The 25,043-nt window shown below is 39.8% G+C and overlaps 1 protein-coding gene across 8 annotated transcripts in view; it reads right to left on the bottom strand.

The window, feature by feature from the left end:
- Positions 1-853: 853 nt before the first annotated feature.
- STRN3 (striatin 3) overlaps positions 854-25,043 on the bottom strand; it is a 96,680-nt gene continuing 72,490 nt past the window's right edge. For 6 of the 8 annotated variants that reach the window (XM_048852389.2, XM_048852387.2, XM_048852388.2 and 3 more), the window contains 9 exons: positions 22,074-22,207; positions 19,581-19,756; positions 19,389-19,436; positions 11,480-11,601; positions 7,825-7,992; positions 7,205-7,345; positions 5,650-5,757; positions 2,632-2,718; positions 854-2,536 (listed from right to left, as the gene is read on the bottom strand). In XM_048852389.2, coding sequence (XP_048708346.2) covers positions 2,367-2,536; positions 2,632-2,718; positions 5,650-5,757; positions 7,205-7,345; positions 7,825-7,992; positions 11,480-11,601; positions 19,389-19,436; positions 19,581-19,756; positions 22,074-22,207 — 1,154 coding nt within the window. In that variant the 3' untranslated portion in view covers positions 854-2,366. The remainder of the gene's footprint in view (positions 2,537-2,631; positions 2,719-5,649; positions 5,758-7,204; positions 7,346-7,824; positions 7,993-11,479; positions 11,602-19,388; positions 19,437-19,580; positions 19,757-22,073; positions 22,208-25,043) is intronic. The other 2 variants (XM_048852390.2, XM_048852386.2) reach the window with 1 other exon arrangement.

The raw sequence follows: 25,043 nt of genomic DNA on the forward strand, positions 1-25,043 counted from the left end.
CAGAATGATTACCGTTTTGTGCCTTCCATGGGCACATCAGTTTTCTTTTGTTTTTCATCCAACTTGCTTGACTTGAGATGGAGAGATCTACCTTCTTATTGCTAAATTGGATGGATCACATGGAACTACAGCTGTCACCACTTATAAGAACATTTTCCAAGGCCTCAAAGCATATTTATATCTGGGCAAAGCATAATTACAAAGAAAGTTACAGACCGCAATGCAATATTCATTTTTAATTTCCGTTCAGCTAACACGTTTTCAGCAAACAGAGTCATCATCCAAATTGGCTCAATGTCAGCTTTAGTCTGCTTTTAACAGAAGCCGACTTCACTTTCAGTGCATCCTCCGTCACTGGAGGATGAACTTTATAAACATGAGTAGACCTCATTTTACAGAGAGTGAAACCGGGGCACAAAAATTTAGCTTATTCATCATGAGGCAGTTGACAGAGTTGGGAATAAAACCTGGGTATCTATTCGACCCCAATCCCATGTTCATATCACTTCATCTCTTGAAATAACTGAAGAGCATGATCATTACAATTCCAAAAATGCTCTAAAAATGTATGAGTCTCATTTTCAAGTTATTCTCAGACAGAAAAACTATTAAAAATGCAGTATGAGTTTCACTCTTTGGAGACATGTTCTTATATGGGGTGTTGCTGCTAGTAACTAAAAATCTGTTTATATCCCAATAAATATTACCAGTTTTTAAAAACAATGAAGTTTATTTAAACAGCATAAAAAGATGTAATTTCACTAAAATTTAGACATTTCTGAATTTAGTAATTTGCAGAATAAAATGTCACCTTTAAACTGTGCAACACAAAATAATGTAGCCAACAGTAACATACAGGTACACCATTTAATATTTATTATATGCATTTTATATACATTATTTTTCAACTGTTGTACTTTTGCTACGTGGTACAATCTTAAAAATTTGCTGATTCATAGTTTGTAAAACAGAAACCTTACAAAACTCATCAAAACCCGCAAACTGATCAGAAAAGTTTTGTGGAAGACTAGAAAAAATACTTTATTGTCTTAATCATGCATTACACAAACAAAATCTTTAGTTACACCATAAACTGAAGCACATTTGAAAAAAATAAAAGCAGGGAATAACTAGCCCAAACACAGCAGATTTATGAATCTTGATTCAACTACTTCTGTATTCTATTTGAAACGCAAATAAACATTTTTCACTCCAAAAGTTCTGAAACAAGATTGTTTTTTCTGGAATCAACTTCACTCCAGATACTTAACCGGAAAAAATAATCTTGGTTTGTAACTTTAAAAACTATGAAATGTCCCATTTTTAGTCTATTTTAGACTGTTCAAAGAGTGCCATAATAGATATACAGGGCCCTTTAACACACTACATAAAAGGATATAAAGACCAACAAAAAGTGAAATAAATAACAAGAGGCCATGAGCAAGATGGGTAATCCTTGATAAATAAACTTGTAAATACAGTAAGATGTACAAAATATCACATAGTGATAGGATGCCAAGATTAATTTTTTTAAGAGTTCACTGGGAGGGTATTACAACCCCTCTGTGTTTCATTTAAACATACTTCTTTACAGTCTTTATATTTATGAAGACAGTTATGTGATGATGATGAATTAGCATCCTTAATGAAAGGACTTAGCTGAGCTGTATTAGGCAAAAGAAGGGAAGATTGTGGTTACACGGCAGCGGGTCAGTGAGATCTCTGTGTTTTAGGGTTCTATAATGCAGAAAAAATATCATCAATACAATCTTGAGCACTGTTGTGACAGGCTAAATATATAAAAAGACTTATAAAAACTAGAATTTTATCCAAACATTTTGTGCAACTAATGCTAAAATATTTTAAGTTAAATTTCCTTTTCTTTAAAGCAAAATAAAAGTTTAAAAGGGGATCTGTGGCATTCAACTGATAAACAGAAGATCACTAAGAGATGAAAAGAAAGCTACTCTTGGAGCTCACTTCCCCCCCACAAGAGCACCACATTCCTAACCCTAAGGCAGCACACAGAGTCCAAAATAAAAAAGTCTTTTGTAAGATCAGACTCCACGTTTGCTTAAAGACACCTAAAGAACAGACATATGCTCAGTTCATATTCAGTCCAGGCTACAAATACTGGTTTTCTTTTTTTAAAAAAAATACAGTAATTACAGTTAAATTAATAAGCCTGACATTATTCAAGATGCAGTGACTTTTCACCAACTTAAAACCTGCCCCACATACAGCCTTCGTCCAGGCAGATCAGATGTAGTGTCCTATTGGTAGCCGTTTCATTGATGGCAGTGATGCATTCCCTCTTTTCTTGTCCAAGCAGACCTGCTAGTATGGTGCAGGTTTGTTTTGTTGTGTCACACAAACACTTTGGCAAGGGCATCAGCTCCTGCACTGGCAATATATGCTTTTGATGGATGAAAAGCTACGTCATAAATTGACTCATCCAACTTTTTCCTATGGGCTGTTATTTCTTGTACACAAGTCTTGCTGTCTAAATTCCATAATCTAATGGAACAGTCATGGCCTGTGTTAAAAAGAAAGATACAAAAAGTTAGGTTTTCATATCTTTAAATTTTATTAAAGCAAAATATGTAGGTAATACAGAAAGTTAAAACTTACTTCCAGACATCAAATAGATTCCATTGGGATCTACTGCTAGACTTGTGACAGCATCCAAGTGAGCAACCATAGAATGGATCATTTTACCTAAAAGCAAAATAAAGTATCAATTCCCGGGAAATGTCTTAATATTTTTCGACAGAATTATATTAAGGAATCAATTTAATACGAGGTAGCAAACAATATAGATTTAAATGAAATATGTTAGAACCATACCGGAATTGACATTCATTTATATAGCTTTAAACTCTAACTACTTGTTATTAATAATTTTTAACAACTATGTGAAAGATGCTTCACAGCCTCTATAGAGCATGGTGGTGGTCTTGGGCGACTTTCAGGTAGATATATTCACAGTACACACACCATATCTCTAAAATATTTAGCACTTTTATTGGCAATCATAACAAGACGACCAAAGACTAAGTGGACATGGTGACAACTACACTGTTACACGTGTCCACAAGTCATCACTGAGGCCCATTGAAGGGCAGGATGAGGAAGATTGAGGAATTTCAGTTTCAATATGATCACCGTGACCTTTCATGACCACAACTTGTATACATGCATGTGTGCTAGAATTAAATAACTTCCATTGTGACTGCAACTGCCGCAAAACAAATACACAAGATGTAATTAGAGGTGGTTCAAATTTTTCACAAATGAGAACATTCTAGTAAAAACAAAAGGAAAACAGAGGGGCACTACGCTAGTCTCCAGCTTCCAATTCAAGGCAGGCTCTGGGGAATTAGTCCTGGGAATTTGGAAGGCATAAGGGGCTGGTTTTCTTTTGGGAATGTTTTGATTTGATTTATGATTTTTTTTTTGGTGGTTATATATACACACACATGTATGGGAAATGGGAACAAGAGGGAGGCAATGCACCACTCTTCTGTTTTTAAAATGATGGCAAAGATATCAAAACCTTGGTATAACCATTTGGAATATGTTTATTTAAACCCAAATAAATACATCCTCACATATACATTAAGTTTTATAAATATGTGGTGGACAATGTGGAAGAGCAGACAGATGCTGTAAAGAACAGAAAGCTAGTACTCTAATAAACTCAAATTCATTAGACTAAGGCCAGAAGAGACTACCATGATCATCTGACCTCCTGCACATCGCAAGCTACAGAACTTCACCCACCCACTCCTGCAATAGGCCTGTAACCTCTGACTGAGTTACCGAAATTCTCAAATCTTGATGAGAAGATTTCAAGTTAGAGTATCCACCATTTATTCTAGTTCAAACAAGTAAGTGACCCATGCCTCAAGCTGCAGAGAAAGGCAAAAAACCCCCAGAGTCTCTACCAATCTGACCCGGGGAACAACTCCTTCCTGACCCCAAATATGGCAAACAGTTAGACGCTGAGTACGTGGGGGGACAGCCATTCTCAATCTTTTTGTTGCAGTATAGGAACATCTTGTGACATCTTGTGACACAGCACAGTTGCTGTGTCTACATTTTTCTATCCATTCTCTCATCTCATCTCCTTTTACAGAGCTTCCAGCTTGTAAAACAGATAAGTCATTTTAAGTCTAAAATGGGCCTCTAGCAGCCCCAATCAACTCCTTGGCCACAATAAATTATTTCTTGTTCCAACAGGTCTGTAGGTAATGACCTTAATCTTTAACAGGAGAGAAAGAGATGACAGGAGAGAAACAGATGACAGGTTTAATTTTTGGGGAGAGGCAGGGTATGGAAAAGAATAAGGCAAAGGGAATGGGGAGGCACTCTATAAAGTAGTACTTAGCAATGATGGAGAGGACCTATTACCCATGGTAATCAAAGCCCATGAGGGCCAAAGGGAAAATATTCTCTCACTACCTCAGATGTAGCTTCCTAATGCAATCCTGGGCTCTCCACTGCATTTCAGCCATACTTGGAAAGAGTTTGGGTAGCTCTAGGCTGATATCTACTTGTTTATGAAAGGAGAAGTTACTTTATTGAAATTTGGATTTGTGATATTTAACAAGGGACATTTTTGGTCAAGAAATACTGGCTTTTAGAAGCAGCTGCCAAGATTCAGGGCAAAGTAGTAAAGCACTACCTGGGAAGCTAATACAGAAAGGGAATTCATCATATCCCCCAAAAACAACGAAGAAAAAACAGTTTTCCCCTGATGACTTAGTACTGGCGCTCACTGGCTAAAGTAATAGGTCCCTCGTAAATAATTGAGAGAGCTCCTTCTCACAGCCTCAGAAATGCTGACAAGCCCATGGGAATCTTGCATCATGTTGCTCAGGCCTATCTGCAAGGAGAGCTGCTTGGCTCTGCTGCAAGCTGAAGCACGGTCAGAAGCCCCAAGAGAGAAATGTAAGGGGACTGACTGGGACACAGGAGTGCCTAATCTGGAAGCTAACTGGCTTGCCTGTGAACCAAAAAGATCCCGGGCTGCCGTCCATCCCCGAGTAGCCATAGTGCCCTGGGCCGTCCTCCACTCTGGAGCCTACCCCAACCTCCACCACCCAAGCAGCAGCAGTGCCCTGGGGCCCGTAGAGCACCTATTATTTAGTTGGGGGTATTTATAGTATAAGTCCTGGACAGGTCATGGGCCGTGAATTTTTGTTTATTGCCCGTGACCGGTCCAGGACTTTTATTAAAAATACCCATGACTAAATCTTAGCCTTATGGATGAGTACCCAAATATTTTGCTCATTTTCCCCCACCCCACACACATTTCAGTTGAGAACGAATCCTTTAACAAGGCCTCAGATTTTCAGTCAGTTATGGATTTACAACAAGATGACTAAAATGCAAAATGTGATGTTTCACTTATATCCAAGTAAGTATAGGCAGGATTATCTGATGAAGGTTATGAAGACAATATTGGAAAAGTGATATTTTCTTACTGTAAGGGGAATGTTTCTTTTACACTAACATGTAACAGTGGAACAAAAAATTTATGCTATGATTCTGCAACAAGTAGCGTGTGGTAGGACCCCCCGATACCCACCCAGATTTATTTTAAACATTACTCAGCTTAATGCACTAGGTTTTTAGTATCCTTACCCGTTTTATTGTCAAAAAACTTGATGTGTCTATCTTCATGAGCTGTAATTGTTACAGGAAGAGTAGGATGACTTACTACCCTGTTAATATGATTACTTGACTGCAAACCTGAAAAGATAGAAAGTTATAGGTAAAATATTTGATGGACAAATAGTAAAAATACAGTCAGCAAATAATAATATTGCCCAAGAGAACACAATATTAAAAAATAACCAGTGAACTAACAGATGGAACTTCACGCGTCAGGAAAATTATTGAGACATTTTAGAATAAAATATGTAATGAAAGATAGAAATACATGTGATGTGCTCTGGCTTTCCAGGGCAGGGACTAATCCACATGCACTCTAATCAGTGTATTATGAAGATAAAAATTTTTGTGATTGGGCTATATGTATGAAAGATACTTTAGAGACAGGGTGAAGAGATTAGGTTTGCATTTCATGGTAGTAGTAATGGGGGTGGGGGAGAGGAGAGGGGCACAAAAAAGACAAGTTATGACTCCTAACCTACTAACTAGATTCTCTTTTTCTATGCACTACACAAATGTCTTATTTCTACTTAAATTACTTAATGGTACACACAATGTCTTTAAAATAGTCTCTTCTATACATTGGTGTATCATTCGCCTTGCGAAAGAATACTTCTCTGAAGTTTTGGATTTCCTTTTTGATGTTTAGCTATTTAAATTTTTATCCTTTATCAAAGAGGTATGTACCTCCCTTTATATGGGCTCCTATCTTAGTATCAAGGCCAATATTACACAGACTATGGTTCTCTATAGTTTCTTTCATAATCTAGCTGTCTCAAAGTGCTTAATACTAGCCATTAAATACTATCAGGGTAAAGACTAGACAAACTGAGCTGTTACATATGAAGCAGTACATTGCCCTCTCATGACACTAGATTTTCAACCTTATTTTACAGAGAAGGGGTTTAAATGCCGGCACGTATGACAGGGCAACACTGATGTTCTACTGCACTCTCAGCACTGGATATGATCCTGGTGCTCAACCTCCTGGTTTAGAGGACAGTGAGAGTCAGCAATTAAGACATATGGATTCTGTAAAGTACATTCAGAATTCTACACTCTCTCTTTTGTGTTAGAACCATATTGCCTGCATTTAACATATTCGTGCATAATGCCTATGTAGTTAGAACTCTGTTCCTTCATATTTAATTCAGGGAATTGGTTCTTGAAAGACTAGCTACATTTTTAGTTTTTTGGCAAGGTTCTGTCACTTTCAGCATCTCTGTAACCCTTTCTGAATTATCGCCATACTTATCCTTCAGATCATTCCAGATTCTCTCAAACCCTTTTTTACAAAGATGAAAATTTTTTCCTTTGCCAAGAAAGTTACTTTTCCTCATTTACTCCCCTATTTCTATGATTTGACATCTCCACATGACAATCAAAGAATAAGAAAAAGTCAGAATAGAATTAAAATGTGAAATTGTGCAATACAGAAAAAAAGAGGAACAAAGCTCTTGAAGCTTTTGAAAGAGCACACATCTAAACTGCATATATGAGACAAAACTAATTCATATTAACTTACCAGAGTCTATCTGTGATGAGAGCATCACCAGTGATTGGGATGTTTCTAAATCATAAATGACTGTGTTGCCAGTGCTAAAAGAAGTGACCATATGAGCAGGATCACAACCTATAAAGTCAACTGATGTAGGTATTCCATGCTCTAATAGAAAAGAAAAAAAAAAAAAAGATTAGATAGGGAAATAAAACTCTTAAGCTACCTTAAAGGTTTAATTGATCTTTCCTATTTTTCTTCTACAGTAATTACCAAAGAAACTTCTTTTAGAGTTTTTCCAAAATGCTGCAAAAAGAAATAATAAAGCTACCTTAATTATCAGCAATAAAGACATTTTTAAAAGTAAGATTGCCAAAACCAGCTAAGCTTTGTGCAGAACTCGTTCTACTTAAAGAGCTAGCATCTGAAGAGGAAGGATGGCAGGCTGTAGAAGGGAGTGAAGGCTTCATTTCAGAGGTTCATCACAGCTGCATTTCCTTGGAGTTCCAGGAGTTTTCCTTTAGTCCTAGAAATACTGTAAGTTGATATTTGGTTTGGGCAAACTGAGGAAACAAACATCCCCTTCCTATCACACAAATTTTTAAACAAAAATGCCTTTAAAAAAAAAACGCAAACATCATACTCACCCTTTTCTCCATTGTAAGTGCAAATGCAGGGCAATTTTTCTGGTGGATTCCATAATCTAATAGTGCCATCTGCTGAGCAAGATAGTAAATGATTCTTTATACCACTATAAGCAAGACCCCAGACGGCATCTGTATGAGCAATTAATGTGCCAGCTAGAACGTTTGGCTCTGGAAAGGAAAAAAAAATTCCAAAGTTAAAGCTTTTTCCTGAAGATGAGAAATACTAAAAAACTCTGTTTTTACCTAGGTTCAAAATAATTCCTATGGTAAACTCAAAAACCACAGTTGGTATTTTCCAGTGTCAGTGATTAATACACTATAGATTATATAACCATGTAACATCCTGTAGAAATCAGTAAGAGAAAATCTAACCAGTAACCAACAAACAACAAAAAACCCACCACCCCAAAATAAAAGGGAGATTACAGAATTCTGAACTAAACTGTAATGAAAAACTAAAATTGGATCCAAAGCAGACACTTGTAATTTCACACATTGTGTGTGTTAATTTAGTTGTCAGTCAGTAGATGAGGTTGGAAACCTAATTTCAATCTCTGTGTTCTATAAAATAAAATGGGCTAGTACAATGAATATTTTAGACAAATCAATGTAAATGTTTTCACGCATGTCCTTTACTGAAAGCATATTAATAATAATCATTTTCATAACTTCTGTAATAATGATATGATTCACCTGGAACTCTGATGTACAGAAAGAATTACTATTTTAATAATAGTTCCATAGTTACAGAGCCAACCAGATGAAAAGTTAGGTAGCAGTTACTCATTGATGTGGATAGCAGGCACTTTCATCTTTAATCAACAGTATCATTAAAATTAATTTCCACAGCTGAAGGCACCTCAGCTGTTCGCAATGACAAATGAGTAAAATGGAATTAAATGGATATAAGTAAGGCAATTTTTCTTTTTTAAGATGACAGAAGGGGCTGGCCAGACCCAGCCTGATGCTCTTCTCCGCTCCTGTGATGCTTCAAAGGGATGGCCAGATATAGGGAGCAGAGAAGCTGAAATGGGCCTTGTTTGTAGCTGGGAGAGAGGGAGAAGAGAAGATCGGAGCTCTAGCAGCTGCTTTTACCAGGCTCTCCCTTTTCACAAACCTGACAGCTCTAGGATTCTTGTGCCAGTCTCCTCACCAAAAAAATGACATAAAAGAACTCTTGGAGGCTTCCTTTCTGCTTTGGGGTGAGTGGCGCCAAGAAAACATGTCCTTCCTTCTTCTTCCCCTCCCTCTCCAATATATTTTTAAAATTCCTTCATATCAGGCTTTGGGCATGACTGGCCCTGCAGCATTATTTATATATTTATGAGGAAGCAGAAAAGAACAGGGAGGGAAGGAACAAAGTGAGGGGCAGGGATACATTAATCTTTTAAAACATAATTCAGAAAGAAGCTAGAAAAATCTAACAAAACTTGGCTCTAGCTGGCACCCTTCTGACAAGCCTTAAGAAAAATTCACTCAGGGTTCCCAAAACAATGCTTCCATCCTAAACATAGGGCTGCTCACAGATGGACCCAGTTTTTTTTCTGAGCCCCACACGGGTTGGGCTTGAGGAGTTTCATTAAGGGAGTGCCAGATCTTGCAGTCAGATGTTCAATAGATGATACCAATCATTCACGCATACACAGTACCAATAATGCAATGTCAGCATGAGCCTGTAGAGATGATTCTGGATGGTCAGATACCAATAAATCTGATGGTACCATGAATGAGGGAGCTGAAGAAATTGATATTGATCTCGTAGCTGTATAACCTGGAGAAGGGATCTTCACTGTCCTGGGCGGAAGGCTGCTCGGGCCCCCCACCCAGGGCAGGTGAAAGGTCTGGTACAGCTCCCCACAGCTGCCAGGGCGTCTCTCCCTGACCCGGCTCTGGCCGGAGAGGGAGGGCACCTTGGACCCGCAGCCTGGCCACTGTAAGAGCTGGGCAGGCAACTGTGGCAGACATGCCACCTGCCCTGGGTGGGGGGCCAGAGCAACCCCCGGGCAGCTCCACAGGTCTCCCCCAGCCCAGGCCAACATGGAACCCAGTCGGGGAGCTGCGGTGGACCCTCCACCTGCCCGCGGTGCAGGGGGGAGAGGTTTGAGAGCAGCCCTGGCCATATCCCCGCCCCCAAGGCTCCCCACCTGGCTCAGGGCAGGTGGAGGGTCTGCACAGCTGCCCATGGGTCTCCCTGACCAGGCTCCAGCAGGGCGGATGCCTTGGAGCCTCAGCCCAGCCCCTAGTGTAGAGCCCTGCAAATCTGCGGATATCTGCATCCGCAGATAACTTTTGCGGATCAGATGCGGATACACATTTGTGTATCTGTGCAGGGCTCTAGTGATTTTGCCATCTTCTCCTTTTAAGAACCCAGAAAATTAAAGTTACATCCCTTTTCAGTTGAAAATCTTAGAACTGCAGCAGGACGACTACTCAAAGAGGGAACACTGGAAACAGACTGATCCGACAGACCAGGCTCTGTGTCAGGTGTCTGTGGTTTGAGCATTGGCCTGCTAAACCCAGGGTTGTGAGTTCAATCCTTGAGGGGGCCATTTAGGTATCTGGGGCAAAAATTGGGGATTGGTCCTGCTTACCTCCTGAGGTCCCTTCCAACCCTGATATTCTACTCTATATGATATTTAAAATATCCTATCACAAAGTCACTCAAGATAATTTTAAATGCTTGTTCATCAAAATGGTCTGTATTTTAATTTCCAACTTAATTTAATGTATCTTCTAGATTTTACACAAATCATGTGCAAGATGACAAAAAGCACATCTGTAGCTTTTACCACCACCACAAAAGAAACAAAACCAAAAAAATTAAAGGCACATTTCCTGCAGACTGGAAGGAAGGAAGGAAGAAAGGTAAATATATCTTTATGTACATGTGATAATTTTCATGACGGTTTGGTAGAACTTAGTAAATAGTTTAAAAAGTTCTGTGTTTCGATATCACTTTCCATCCAAGGATCTGAAATCACTATACAAAAAGCGAGCAAGAATTACCGATTTTACAGGTGGAAAACAGACACACATTAAGCACGTGTCCCTCTCAGAAAGCCTATCAATAGCTTTAGAACAAAAATAAGCTAAAATAAATGTACTGTACTCTGCTTTATCTGGGGACTAAAAATGATCAGAGAATGAGATAATATTCTATGTCATACTTATACATTTGATGTACAACATGCACATATCCCATCTTTAGAATACACAACACAAATGATATATCTATATTGTAATCACGGAGTATGAGTGCAGCTCAAGTAGACATACCTGAGCTAGCTTTAATCTACTTAACTTGGATACCAGAACAGTGAAGCTACAGCAGTGCGTGCTTCAGCACAGGCTACACAAGCCTCAGAACCACTTGTCGGGCTAGCCCACACAGAAGTGTGACCTACTACAGCTTCACTGATCCAGTACCTAAGATACCTGAGCCAGTTGTAATCTAGCTCTGTTTACTTGACCTGTTTACAGACATACCCAAAATCATATTAATAAAGATTTGTTTGTAGTAATTCAGATAACCTGTGACTTTTTTTAATAAAAGCTCTTCATGAGCTTTCAGAACCACTTTAGAATCAAACAATAATAGTATTAGAAGTCTCTTAGTCTAAATGCTGACAATCTTTCATTCTCAGAAGACACTTACCATATGTATCATAAGGATCCACATTAGGGCTAGGCATGTTCCACCACTGGATGGTTGCATCAATGCCACCACTAAAACACTGTTCTCCGTTAGAACTAATTGCCAGTGACAATACAGGTCCACTATTGGGAAAAAAACAACAACAAAAAAAAAACAGTGGTTGAAGCTGGTGAAGAGAGCTAATAACAGATGTCATCAAGAAAGCTGCACTGTTGATGTCTATTTTGCTTCAGTCTTCATTAAAAATGTTAAGGGAGACCAGATACTCACTTAACAACAACAAGGGGGAAGGAATGAAAGCCAAAAGAGGGAAACAGGTTAAAGAATATTTAGATGTATACAAGTCGACAGGGCCAGATGAATTCATCCTATGATACTTAAGGAACTAGGCTAAAGCAATCTTGGAACTGTTAGCAATTATCTTCAAGAACCTGTGGAGGGTGGGTGAGGTCCCAGAGGACTGCAGAAGGGCAAGCATTATACCAATCTTTTTAAAAAAGGAACAAAGAGAACCCAGGGAATTACTGACCAGTCAGCCTAACTTCAATACCAAGTAAAATACTGGAACAAATTAAACAATCAATTTGCAAGCTCCCAAAGGATAACAAGGTTATAAGAAATAGCCAGGATGGATTTGTCAAGAATAAACCATGCCAAACCAAACTAATTTCCTTCTTTGACAGGGTTACTGCCCTGGCAGATGGGGGAACAGTAGATGTGACAGATCTTAATTTAAATGAGACATTTGACACTGTTCGAAATGACATTCTAATAAGCAGACTAAGGAAATGTGGTCTAGATAAAATTACTATAAAGTAGGTGGCACAACTGGTTGAAATGCACAACTACAAAACAGGGAATAACTGGATAGTTGGCAGTACTTCTGAAAATAATCTGGAGGTTATAGAGAATCACAAACTGAATACAAGTAAACAACGTGATGCAGTTGCAAAAAATGCTAATATTATTTTGGGGTGCATTAACAGATGGGTCATTAATGAGACACAGGAGATAACTATTCCCCTCTACTCAGCAGTGGTGAGCCCTCGGCTGGCATACTGTGCCCAGTTTTGGGAACTACACTTTAGGAAAGATGTGGACAAACTGGAAAGAGTCCATAGGAGAGTAACAGAAATGATAAAAGGTTAGAAAACCTGACCTATGAGAAAAGGTTAAAAAAAACTGGACATGTTTAAGTTGTGAGAAAAGAAGGACTGAGGAGGGACTTGATAACAGTCTTCAAATATGTTAAAGGCTGTTATAAAGAAGATGGTGATAAACTGTGTTCCATATCCATTGAAGGCAAGTAGTAATGGATCATAGAATCATAGAATATCAGGGTTGGAAGGGACCCCAGAAGGTCATCTAGTCCAACCCCCTGCTCGAAGCAGGACCAATTCCCAGTTAAATCATCCCAGCCAGGGCTTTGTCAAGCCTAACCTTAAAAACCTCTAAGGAAGGAGATTCTACCACCTCCCTAGGTAACGCATTCCAGTGTTTCACCACCCTAATAGTGAAAAAGTTTTTCCTAATATCCAATCTATCCAATCTAAACCTCCCCCACTGCAACTTGAGACCATTACTCCTCGTTCTGTCATCTGCTACCATTGAGAACAGTCTAGAGCCATCCTCTTTGGAACCCCCTTTCAGGTAGTTGAAAGCAGCTATCAAATCCCCCCTCATTCTTCTCTTCTGCAGACTAAACAATCCCAGCTCCCTCAGCCTCTCCTCATAAGTCATGTGTTCCAGACCCCTAATCATTTTTGTTGCCCTTCGCTGGACTCTCTCCAATTGATCCACATCCTTCTTGTAGTGTGGGGCCCAAAACTGGACACAGTACTCCAGATGAGGCCTCACCAATGTTGAATAGAGGGGAACGATCACATCCCTCGATCTGCTAGCTATGCCCCTACTTATACATCCCAAAATGCCATTGGCCTTCTTGGCAACAAGGGCACACTGCTGACTCATATCCAGCTTCTCATCCACTGTCACCCCTAGGTCCTCTTCCGCAGAACTGCTGCCTAGCTATTCGGCCCCTAGTCTGTAGCGGTGCATTGGATTCTTCCGTCCTAAGTGCAGGACCCTGCACTTATCCTTATTGAACCTCATCAGATTTCTTTTGGCCCAATCCTCCAATTTGTCTAGGTCCTTCTGTATCCTATCCCTCCCCTCCAGCGTATCTACCACTCCTCCCAGTTTAGTATCATCCGCAAATTTGCTGAGAGTGCAATCCACACCATCCTCCAGATCATTTATGAAGATATTGAACAAAACCGGCCCCAGGACCGACCCCTGGGGCACTCCACTTGACACCGGCTGCCAACTAGACATGGAGCCATTGATCACTACCCGTTGAGCCCGACAATCTAGCCAGCTTTCTACCCACCTTATAGTGCATTCTTCCAGCCCATACTTCCTTAACTTGCTGACAAGAATACTGTGGGAGACCGTGTCAAAAGCTTTGCTAAAGTCAAGAAACAATACATCCACTGCTTTCCCTTCATCCACAGAACCAGTAATCTCATCATAAAAGGCGATTAGATTAGTCAGGCATGACCTTCCCTTGGTGAATCCATGCTGGCTGTTCCTGATCACTTTCCTCTCATGCAAGTGCTTCAGGATTGATTCTTTGAGGACCTGCTCCATGATTTTTCCAGGGACTGAGGTGAGGCTGACTGGCCTGTAGTTCCCAGGATCCTCCTTCTTCCCTTTTTTAAAGATTGGCACTACATTAGCCTTTTTCCAGTCATCCGGGACTTCCCCCGTTCGCCACGAGTTTTCAAAGATAATGGCCAATGGCTCTGCAATCACAGCCGCCAATTCCTTCAGCACTCTCGGATGCAACTTGTCCGGCCCCATGGACTTGTGCACGTCCAGCTTTTCTAAATAGTCCCTAACACCTCTATCTCCACAGAGGGCTGGCCATCTCTTCCCCATTTTGTGATGCCCAGCGCAGCAGTCTGGGAGCTGACCTTGTTCGTGAAGACAGAGGCAAAAAAAGCATTGAGTACATTAGCTTTTTCCACATCCTCTGTCACTAGGTTGCCTCCCTCATTCAGTAAGGGGCCCACACTTTCCTTGGCTTTCTTCTTGTTGCCAACATACCTGAAGAAACCCTTCTTGTTACTCTTGACATCTCTTGCTAGCTGCAGCTCCAGGTGCGATTTGGCCCTCCTGATATCATTCCTACATGCCCGAGCAATATTTTTATACTCTTCCCTGGTCATATGTCCAACATTCCACTTCATTCCACATTAAGCTTCTTTTTTATGTTTAAGATCCGCTAGGATTTCACCATTAAGCCAAGCTGGTCGCCTGCCATATTTACTATTCTTTCGACTCATCGGGATGGTTTGTCCCTGTAACCTCAACAGGGATTCCTTGAAATATAGCCAGCTCTCCTGGACTCCTTTCCCCTTCATGTTAGTCCCCCAGGGGATCCTGGCCATCCGTTCCCTGAGGGAGTCGAAGTCTGTTTTCCTGAAGTCCAGGGTCCGTATCCTGCTGCTTACCTTTCTTCCCTGCGTCAGGATCCTGAACTCAACCAACTCATGGTCACTGCCTCCCAGATTCCCATCCACTTTTGCTTCCCCCACTAATTCTACCCGGTTTGTGAGCAGCAGGTCAAGAAAAGCGCCCCCCCTAGTTGGCTCCTCTAGCACTTGCGCCAGGAAATTGTCCCCTACGCTTTCCAAAAACTTCCTGGATTGTCTATGCACTGCTGTATTGCTCTCCCAGCAGATATCAGGAAAATTAAAGTCACCCATGAGAATCAGGGCATGCGATCTAGTAGCTTCCGTGAGCTGCCGGAAGAAAGCCTCATCTACCTCAACCCCCTGGTCCGGTGGTCTATAGCAGACTCCCACCACTACATCACTCTTGTTGCACACACTTCTAAACTTAATCCAGAGACACTCAGGTTTTTCTACAGTTTCGTACCGGAGCTCTGAGCAGTCATACTGCTCCCTTACATACAGTGCTACTCCCCCACCTTTTCTGCCCTGCCTGTCCTTCCTGAACAGTAAACTGCAGCAAGGGAGACTTAGGTTAGATATTAGGAAAAACTTTCAAATTATAAGGGTAGTTGAGTTCTGGAATAGACTTCCAAGGGAGCTTGTGGAATCCCCATCAATGGAGGTTTTCAAGTATAGGTTGGACATACATCTATAACAATGCTCTAGGTTTACTTGGTGCTGCCTCAGCTCAAGGGGCTGGAATTGATGACTTCCAAAGGTGCCTTCCAGCCCTACATTTCTGTGATTCTCTGATCCTATATGGGAAAGTGTTGGCTGCCACCACCACACAGACCAGGGACACTGGGGTAGGAAGCTTCACTTCACTGCTTGGCAGAGTCCCCACCTGTCTCACCATTAACCTGGAGGAAGAATCAACTTTACCTATTACAATCCTTCCAGGACCAGGAAAGGGGGGTGGGGGGGAGGCAGGGCCCTGCCTGCACACTGTGGCAAGAAATGAAGGCAGGAGCAGGGAGCTGGGCCAACCCCACAAGACAGGAGCCACCACTGTGGGATGAGTGCGAGGTGGACTTGCTCTATAACACGCCCCCTCCCCCTAGGGACAGAATGCAACCCTCCTACATGGGCCCCCCAGTTTCAAAAAGTGCACCCATGATTTTACACACCTAAACCCATGATTTCTACTACATTTATCATGACTTTTCTGTGACTTTTGAGTTAAAAAATGCTATGACAAATCTGAAGCCCTCTACAGAGTCTCTAGATTATTTCAGACACAGAAATGCTGCAGGAACCAAACACAAACTTAGTTTCAGTTTTAATGAACGGCAACGCTTCTTGGCAGCATTTCGGCAGGCGGTTCTTCAGTGGCAGCATTTCGGCAGCGCGGTGTCCTGCGGGCACACACAACTGCCCCGGTGGGTGCCATTGCACCCACGGGCACCACGTTGGGGACCCCTGGTTTAAGCAATAACATTTATAGTAGTGCAAGAGGTTTACTGCATTTACTGTTCTGAGAAAGAAAAAAAGTCCGCATCCATTATACCCACTTTTGAAGAGTAACTGACTGTCATAAAGTAATAAAAATAAAAAAATCCACAACCTATCTAGAAATCCCCCCAATTTTTTTCTTCTTCTTCTTCAAAAAAAGCCAAAACAAAAAAACAAAGAAGAGGGCATATACTGGAAACAATGACAACTATCCATAACAGTATGTCATCTACCTTTCTGTACAGATATTCAGGGGTTCCCAAACTTCACTGCACTGCGAGCTCCTTCTTGCAACAAAAATTACTACATGACCCCAGGAGGGGGGAAGGAAGCCTGAGCCCTGGGGTTTTGGCTCTGGACCCCAGCAAGTCTAACGCCAGCCTGGCAACCCCACTAAAATGGGATTGGGACCCGCTCTGGAGTCCCGACCTACAGTTTGAGAACCGCTGAGATATATTATAGAGATTTGCAAGATCTCATCTGCCGAGTTCCTCAGAATGTTACTCCTGGGACAATTCTGTGCGGGGGGAGAATTCATGTCGTCTGCAGATTTCTCTGTTTCCCCGCAGGAAAATGACTTGTTTGGGGAAGCAAAGGGAAGCTAAAAGAGCAGTCACTCACTTCTCCCCGGCAGCCTGAACAGCTGGCAGAGATGTCAATCATCACTAGAAGGCATGCAGGGGCTCAGCAGGCATGGAAGTGATCAAACAAGAGACACTGTTCCTCTGGCTTGCTATTGCGGCACACACATCATGGAGGGTCAGTGCTTCAGGGTGTTTGGAAATAGGCATGAGGCAGGCTCTGTCCCCTCAGGGAGAGCATAATGGAGCAGCCTACCTGCTTAGTTGTTCTCTTTGTTGTTAGTGTACTGTTCCCATTCTTAGTGAATTCCCCCAGGAGCATGAAACAGGTGTAAAAGTTTTAAGGGTCCTTTACACTGCCAGAGTTGTGTAAAGGAGCCTTATTATAAAAGACAGAATGGCTTTATAAATGCTTGTGATGCTTCAGTGATTAGAACTGGGCTAAATTTTTGGACTGAAAAATTTTCCTATCGAAATGTGCTCCATGAACTATTTACTACTGACCTTTCTGGAGATGGTCAGTAGCCAATATAAACCATGATTCTGATCCCCAACCCTCACTTACTCTTCAGTTGCCTGTGATGTAACACTGAGCATATGACTGCATGTATTTGTTGACTAATAACTAGAAATAAAGGGTCAAACCTAGCTACTTTACTTTAGACAAAGGGGGTTTGGGGATTTTCTCCAATGCTCCTCAATTCCATTCTCCATCCACTGTATTGTAATTTAAATAAATTACCAAAATAATTGACACTTGCATGAATATAATATGCAAAATACTGTGTGCAGAATTTTTTATTTTTTGGCACAGAATTCTCCCAAGATTAGAATGTGTTTGAGCAGTTATGACCCCTGTAATTCTCACAAGAACAATAGTACTTGTCAGACCTAACACAGGGCCAGCTCCTGGGGCTGCAGGCTTGCCTCCTTTGTGGGTTGGCATGGGATTAAGAGAGATTTATTTTACCACCCAAATTATTCTGTCAGAGGGAAGGAGAATCCATAAATATTTCTGGATGGGAAAGAAGCATATGCCACTTTCAGAAGCAGAAAGTTTTCCACACCTTCCCCTCAGAGCATTACTTTGGACCTTGTAGTTGCTGGATGTGGGACTGGTTATTCTTGACTGCATGTACAGGATACAATCAACTGCCATACCCAAGAAAAAGGAATTTCCCCTCAGCGCATCAACACCATGCTGAGTTATTTTGTTTTGCCTTCCTCTAGTTTATTCTGTTGAGTCAGAAGCCAGGGTTAGTTGATTGGGTCCCAATTAGCAGTGCAACAGTTCAGTGATCTGACAGTCATTTACCATCAGCATAGGTTTTATAAATGCTGGATCAGCTGCTTTAAGGAGCAGCTGACAGGTTGCACTGGCCTTATCTTGTTCAAGTGAGTTTATTGTCACAACTTGATGAACAAGAGTCCCTTTTGGGGTAAACCAGTTTGCACTAGCGCCTCTTCCCAAAACTTGGATTGTGATATGCTGGGAGGTGGGAATAGGTTTCATGATGCATCTCAGATGAGACACCCATCCAAACACAAACATAGGTAAACTCAAGACCCATGGGAAAGTAGGTCTGGTTTGGCATTGCAGATCTTCTGGTTGAAGTCTTGATCAGGCTTTGATCTTAATCCATCTTGATTAATTCAACTCTACGCCAACTGGACTTCCTGGCATTTGCTTCACTCCCAACCTCTATCTTATTCAAAACTCTGTTGTGAAAACATCTGCCTTAACTGATACCTATGTCCAAACTAACCCAACTGAGATCCCTTTCATAAGGTCTTTGTTGCTTTTGGCACTGAATTTTGATTGGTCATTCTCACTTTCAAGGCCCTATGCAACTTAGATCCTTCCGATATCTATGCTTGGTCTCGTTTTGTTCTTCAACCCATCCACGCTCTGCACTTAACCCATGACTGCCCTCTATATCCTTTTTCATGCAACTCCCTATATGTGAAGCTTCCTTCCTAAATCTATCTAATAAACCTCCAGCCTCACCTCCTATGCTTCTTCTCCAAATCCACTTAAAGTAGACTTTACATATCGTATAAAAAACCCCGGCAGTCTTCATTACAGAACAATTTCAGCGTCTTCTTCCACATCCTCTGTCCCTTCCCCTTAAGCCTTCTACATTTGTTACGCCCTGTTGTCGTCGTCATTTTTTTATCTTGACAGTGCACTCCTCAGGACAGAGACAGTTTTTACTCGCTTTATAAACAATTATGCACATCTTTGGCACCACGCATAAATAATGTTAATAAAATTGTGATCTTTAAGCCTAAACATTTTACTGAATCCATAATAGGTAGCAATGGTTGCTTCTGAAGTATTAACTGGCAAACACTCACATGTGGGCCCTAAACGTGTAGATAGGTTCTACATCTAAAGAGGCACTCCTGGAAAAAAAAACAAAACAGAAAGGTGATTATATTCAACTATCAGTTAAAACATTACTATTAAATTGAATGTAATAAAAAAGATTTTAGAGAGACAACAACATATACAACAAACTTAAAAAAAGAAAACCATCATATACTTGCTTTTTGGCAGGAACTGTTTTCTGTAAGTTCCAAAGTTTTAAAGTATGGTCCTCAGAGGCTGTAACCAGCACAGGCTCTACAGGATGAAAAGCTAATGTTCGCACTCCATCAAAATGGCTGCGTAGCGTATACTTAGGATTCCATGTCTTCCGAAAGGCATCTTTATTGGCTGGCAGCTAAAAACAAACAAACAAAAATTTATGTACTGATCTTGTATATAAAATTATATACTGTATGTTAGTGTTTGAAGACTGAAGTGTTTAGGACATGGATTTAAATAAGTACGATTTTGCTGGAGATACAAAAAATTCAAGCATCCATTGCTAGCTCTGAAGCACCAAACAAAATTTTGAGAGCTATATCAATAATACTGAGACAAAACCAAGGAGTCTGCAAAAATGGCACAGGAATTTAGTAAAAGAAAGCCTATTTGCCAAATAGTTTCTAATTTCTGGCATGTTTTTAAAAGTTTACTAACAAGTGAGAAACAAAATATAAAATGCCACTGGACTAGTTTTCCAGTGAACTAGTGAACCAGTATCCATCACAATTCTTCATGTTTATAGGCGACAGAACTAAAGAGACAACCAGTATTTATGTACAAACCAACCAATGTAAAGATATTGGGATTTCATATAGTATCTGGAGGGAAATTATTTAATATCTCCTTTTTAGCTTTTATGATCCATCTTTCCAGAAAGGTATTCAGGATACCAAATCAAATCTCAGTACAATCTAAACCTGCAAGAGCAAGTATTTCTTCTGTTGCAAGTGTAGCTTTTTCCTCAGCTCTAAATAGAAAAAGAATTCTATATAACCAATACTGGTTCAATATTATTCCCAATCTTTCTTGGGCCACACAGACTAGAATACAACAATTATTACTGTTTAATATTGAGTTTAGTACTTTATGCATCAGTTTTGTATCTTATAAAAAGCCATACCAGTTAAGAGACAAGAATACTTGTTGACTATGACAACAGTTGCAAGCGGTAAAAGCATCTTTTCTAAAAATCTTGAAATGGACTCAATTAGATATTTTGAATTCCAACACAGTATTTTTGATGTCCTATGGGAAATGCACTTTTAAAAGACGACTCAAATCTACTGTTACTAGAGCCTTCATTTTAAAATCTGAAAAATGACTTATTTTCTTAGTTTTCTCTTTTCCCCTTCAGTGAGATTTTCCTACTCCAAAAAAGCCTTAAATATCGCTGACATTTGCTGTATATAATTGTTGTCAGACTGGATGATCTATTGCCTATGTTATGCAGGAGATCAGATTAGATTATCAACCATCCCTTCTGATTTTAAGATCTATTCGATGAGAAAATTTAGCTGTAATTTCTGTCAGAAAATACTCCCATGTCCAAGGTCATAAACAGAATTTTAATAAAAACCAAACTACTTTTAGGGAAATAAATTTAAAAGGAGAAAAACTCAGAAGAACATGAGATATTATTTTTCTGTTTTAAAACTTCAAATCCATTTTATACACTGCAGTTGTGCAATATAATGAATTATAATTTTTTTCAAATCTTTTAAATAATATGTTGGGGGGAGGAATCGATCGAAGTTACGCAACTTCAGCTACGTGAATAACGTAGCTGAAATCGACGTACTTAGATCTACTCACCGCGGTATTTTCACTGCAATGAGTCGACTGCTGACGCTCCCCCGTCGACTCCGCCTGCGCCTCTTGCTCCGGTGGAGTACTGGAGTCGATGGGAGAGCGCTCAGCGGTCGATTTATCGCATCTACACTAGACGCGATAAATCGACTCCCACTGGATCGATCGTTGCCTGTTGATCTTGCGGGTAATGTATACAAGCCCTTATTCGTCTAAAACACAATGCAACACTATTTAAGATATACCTCAATGTGTAAGGACTTGCCCGGATGGATGGACGCACACAAACAATCCCCTGTCCGCCCCCGAACCCAACATCAACATTACTAGCCAGTACAAATTTCATATTAAAAACATTACCATGGGCAGTAATTTTGTGCAGTGGAAAAAAATGTAGGACACTGCTGTATGATAAAATGAAAGAATATTCCACACATGTAAATCTAAAATTCACACTACAACGATAAGCTACTATACACAATTTTATACATAAAAATAGCAAATATCTAGAAATTTAAGTTATCAATATATGGTTTTAACTCCAACATTTTAGTGTTCCATTCCTGGGGCAATTCCCATTTTTGTTTAAAAGAATTCACCTAAACTTGTTTGGAAAACATGTTAAGTAAAAAACAAACAAAAAAAAGTTAAAATATGAATTACAAATTCATTAATTAAAAACTAATCATATTTCATTTTGATTTCACAAGCTGTTTTGCTAGTTTATGAGGTGTTTCTTTCTACAACAATGTAGCTTTTGCCTCTAAGATAAGCTGTCCTATAGGTTTGAAATATTCTGAAAAATTGACCATCATTGATTATATTCAGCTGTATATGGAATTTTAAAATAAAATTTCACTTACATCATAACTATAGTCTGCATCATTTGTTACTGTCAAGTCTGCAAGGTCTCCAAGGCCCAGTACACTTAACAAAACATCATCAGAACCCATAATAAATGACTTGCCTCCTCCAGATGAAAACGTTATTGGCTCTGCTACAAAGAACAAAACAGTTTAAATCTTGAGGAAAAACCTCAAATTTACAAGATGAAAAAACTTCATCAGTCATCATTTAAAGGCACAGCAGTGTATAAGGACTGAACTGTCATTAACTAGATATAAATTATGGTAAAATCTCCTCCTCCTAGTGGAAAAGAAAACATGAGCATATACATACATACATATGAAAATAATTCTTTAAGTCCTGGTCTACACTAGGGCGGAGGAACAATCTAAGTTATGCAACTTCAGCTACGTGAATAACACAGCTGAAGTCAACGTACTTTGATCGACTTACCGTGGTGTCTTCACCGCAGTGAGTCGACAGCTGCTGCTCCCCCATAGATTCTGCCTGCGCCTCTCATAGCAGTGGAGTACAGGAGTCGATGGGAGAGCACTCGGGGGTCGATTTATCGCATCTAGACACGATAAATCGATCCCCGGTGGATCGATCACTGCCCGCCAATCCGGCAGGTAGTGAAGACATACCCTAAATTTGAAGCTATTAAGGCAATAAACATTTGCCTCCATGAGCAAGTACTTTTAGCCTATAAATTCCCCACGAAGGACCTACCCTCCACCACATATATACAGACAGGGTTTTAAAACACAAGAACCTACAACATTTGCAATTACTGAGTTCTGCATTTGACTGTATCCAAACATTGTTGATAAACTTTAAAAATAGACAACTGATATTCATGTTAGCTAGCTGCATGCTCCTTAAAACATTTGAAACTTTACACATTTTTCTTACTGATTATCATCAATTAGTTCTAAACAATGCCACTTTTGAACAAATGTTAATTTTCAATTCAGGCTTGAATCATCTTCTCCAGCATTCATTCACACTCTTTACTCTTCAGCATTAGCTAGGACTCCCCCCTGCACCTCCACAAAAAAATTTATTTGTTTGCAAGGTATTTGAATGAGGATTTACACACAGAGCTTCTGGAAAAAAAATCTACCTTACTAAAAGATGGGTGGGTGGGGGTAGGGGGTTGTTTTATTTTTTGGTATTACAATCTTTCCAAATAACAAAATTAGGACACCTGATAAGGAAAAATATATTCCTGATTTAAACTTTCCAGGCAAAACTGCATGTATGCAAGAGAGCAAGCCATTTCTTCTGTTAATTTTGGGCCAAAACTACTTGACAATGTCCCTTACTAGTTTTCATTTTTGCCAATATTTCATTAGAAACCTCGCATATGCAAAGGGTCAAGTAACTGCATCCTAAAACAATCAGATTTATTTTCCCAAAGAAGTCCTACTTCCAATAAGTAAAATGTCCTAAATTATTTTCAGGGTGTATGGATGTACAACTTTCCTTACTACAAGATTAAACATTCTTATTTTAGTCACCAACCCTAATTATACCAACTCTGAATTTCCCAATATTGATGTTCCAGCAGAAGTGTTGGGGTAGAGCAGTAAAGAACAGAAGGAAGAGATCCATTATGTTCTACATGAAACATGCATTAAGATGACATGACAAAAGGTCTACAGAGAAACACAACCTGCAAAATCTTCACTAAATGTAATAGGCTTGTTCACTGAAGTCCATGTTCTGCCTGGTCCCTACAAACACACAAGGAATACAGGAGGGGAAAGGCAAAGGGCAAGTAAAAGCCCTGAAGAGCCTTTCTCCCATTGCTGAGCCTGCATAAGAATTCAAAAATTCCAGTCCCCCAGTGTCCAGCATCTGCTCCCTTACACTCCCCTTGGGGCAAAGTCCTGGCATCATGAGTAGAACTGTTCAGTTACAATTCAAGTAGTAAGCTGCACCCCATAAGAGGCTGTAGTAAGAGGAACATATCCTCTCCGCACCTGGGAACTGTAGGCGATATCCTGCTTCCCAAATGTGTAATGCATCTCAGAACCATCTTTGAGACAGTGTGCCTCTATCAATCTCCCCACTGTATTTTCCACTGCATGCATCCGATGAAGCGAGCTTTAGCTCATGAAAGCTTATGCTCAAATAAATTTGCTAGTCTCTAAGGTGCCAAAAGTACGCCTTTTCTTTTCACTATCAAGAGAAATTCAGAACTCCGCCATCTAAATCTACAGCAACTATACTCAGACTCATCTGAAACTTCAAAAAGGTGAACAGAGTTTAGAAGCTGGAAACTAATTTTCCAAAAGCAAAATTTTAGTTCTAACCTGAAACTCTGTTCCAAAATTTCTCATTTTAAATTTGGGCTTTTTTATTTAAGGAACATTCATGGTCAAAAGTTAATAAAAATAGATGACAACCAAGTAATAAAAAAGACACATGAACTTACAAACTATCATCAAAACAGAGGTGAACAACTTTGAATAGCAAAAACATTTTTTTCATTGCAATGGACCTACCTGAAAGATTCCAAATAAATAAATAAAAATGTATTATTAACATTGATGAGCTACTGTTCAAGATTAAGGATTTTTAGGAATTAAGGTTACCAGTTATTTGCTCATGCAGTATAGAACTGTATAGTTACCATTATCCTCCAATTTAAATACAAGTATGTTCTGGTGAAGTCACTGTCTATCGTATCCATACCAATGACAAGTTATGCTCTAGTATAATATTTCTTATGGCAGAAACTGAGTAAAAAGATGCACCAGCCATCCTAGCACTTAAATTTGTTAACACTATGAATAAACAAATGAAATTCAGCCAATAGCCTACAGATTAAATATTGCACTATAAATACATAATCAGATGAGCTTAAAGTCCAATCACACAAACCTTCCCTTAGTCTATTCTTTAATCAAATATTTATCATCCAGAGGTTATTTATAATTATCACAACAGCAGCCAACATTATGTGCTGTACACAAATAAGC

This window comes from Caretta caretta, chromosome 6 (assembly GCF_965140235.1).
Source record: "Caretta caretta isolate rCarCar2 chromosome 6, rCarCar1.hap1, whole genome shotgun sequence".
Classification (NCBI taxonomy): Eukaryota; Metazoa; Chordata; order Testudines; family Cheloniidae; genus Caretta; species Caretta caretta.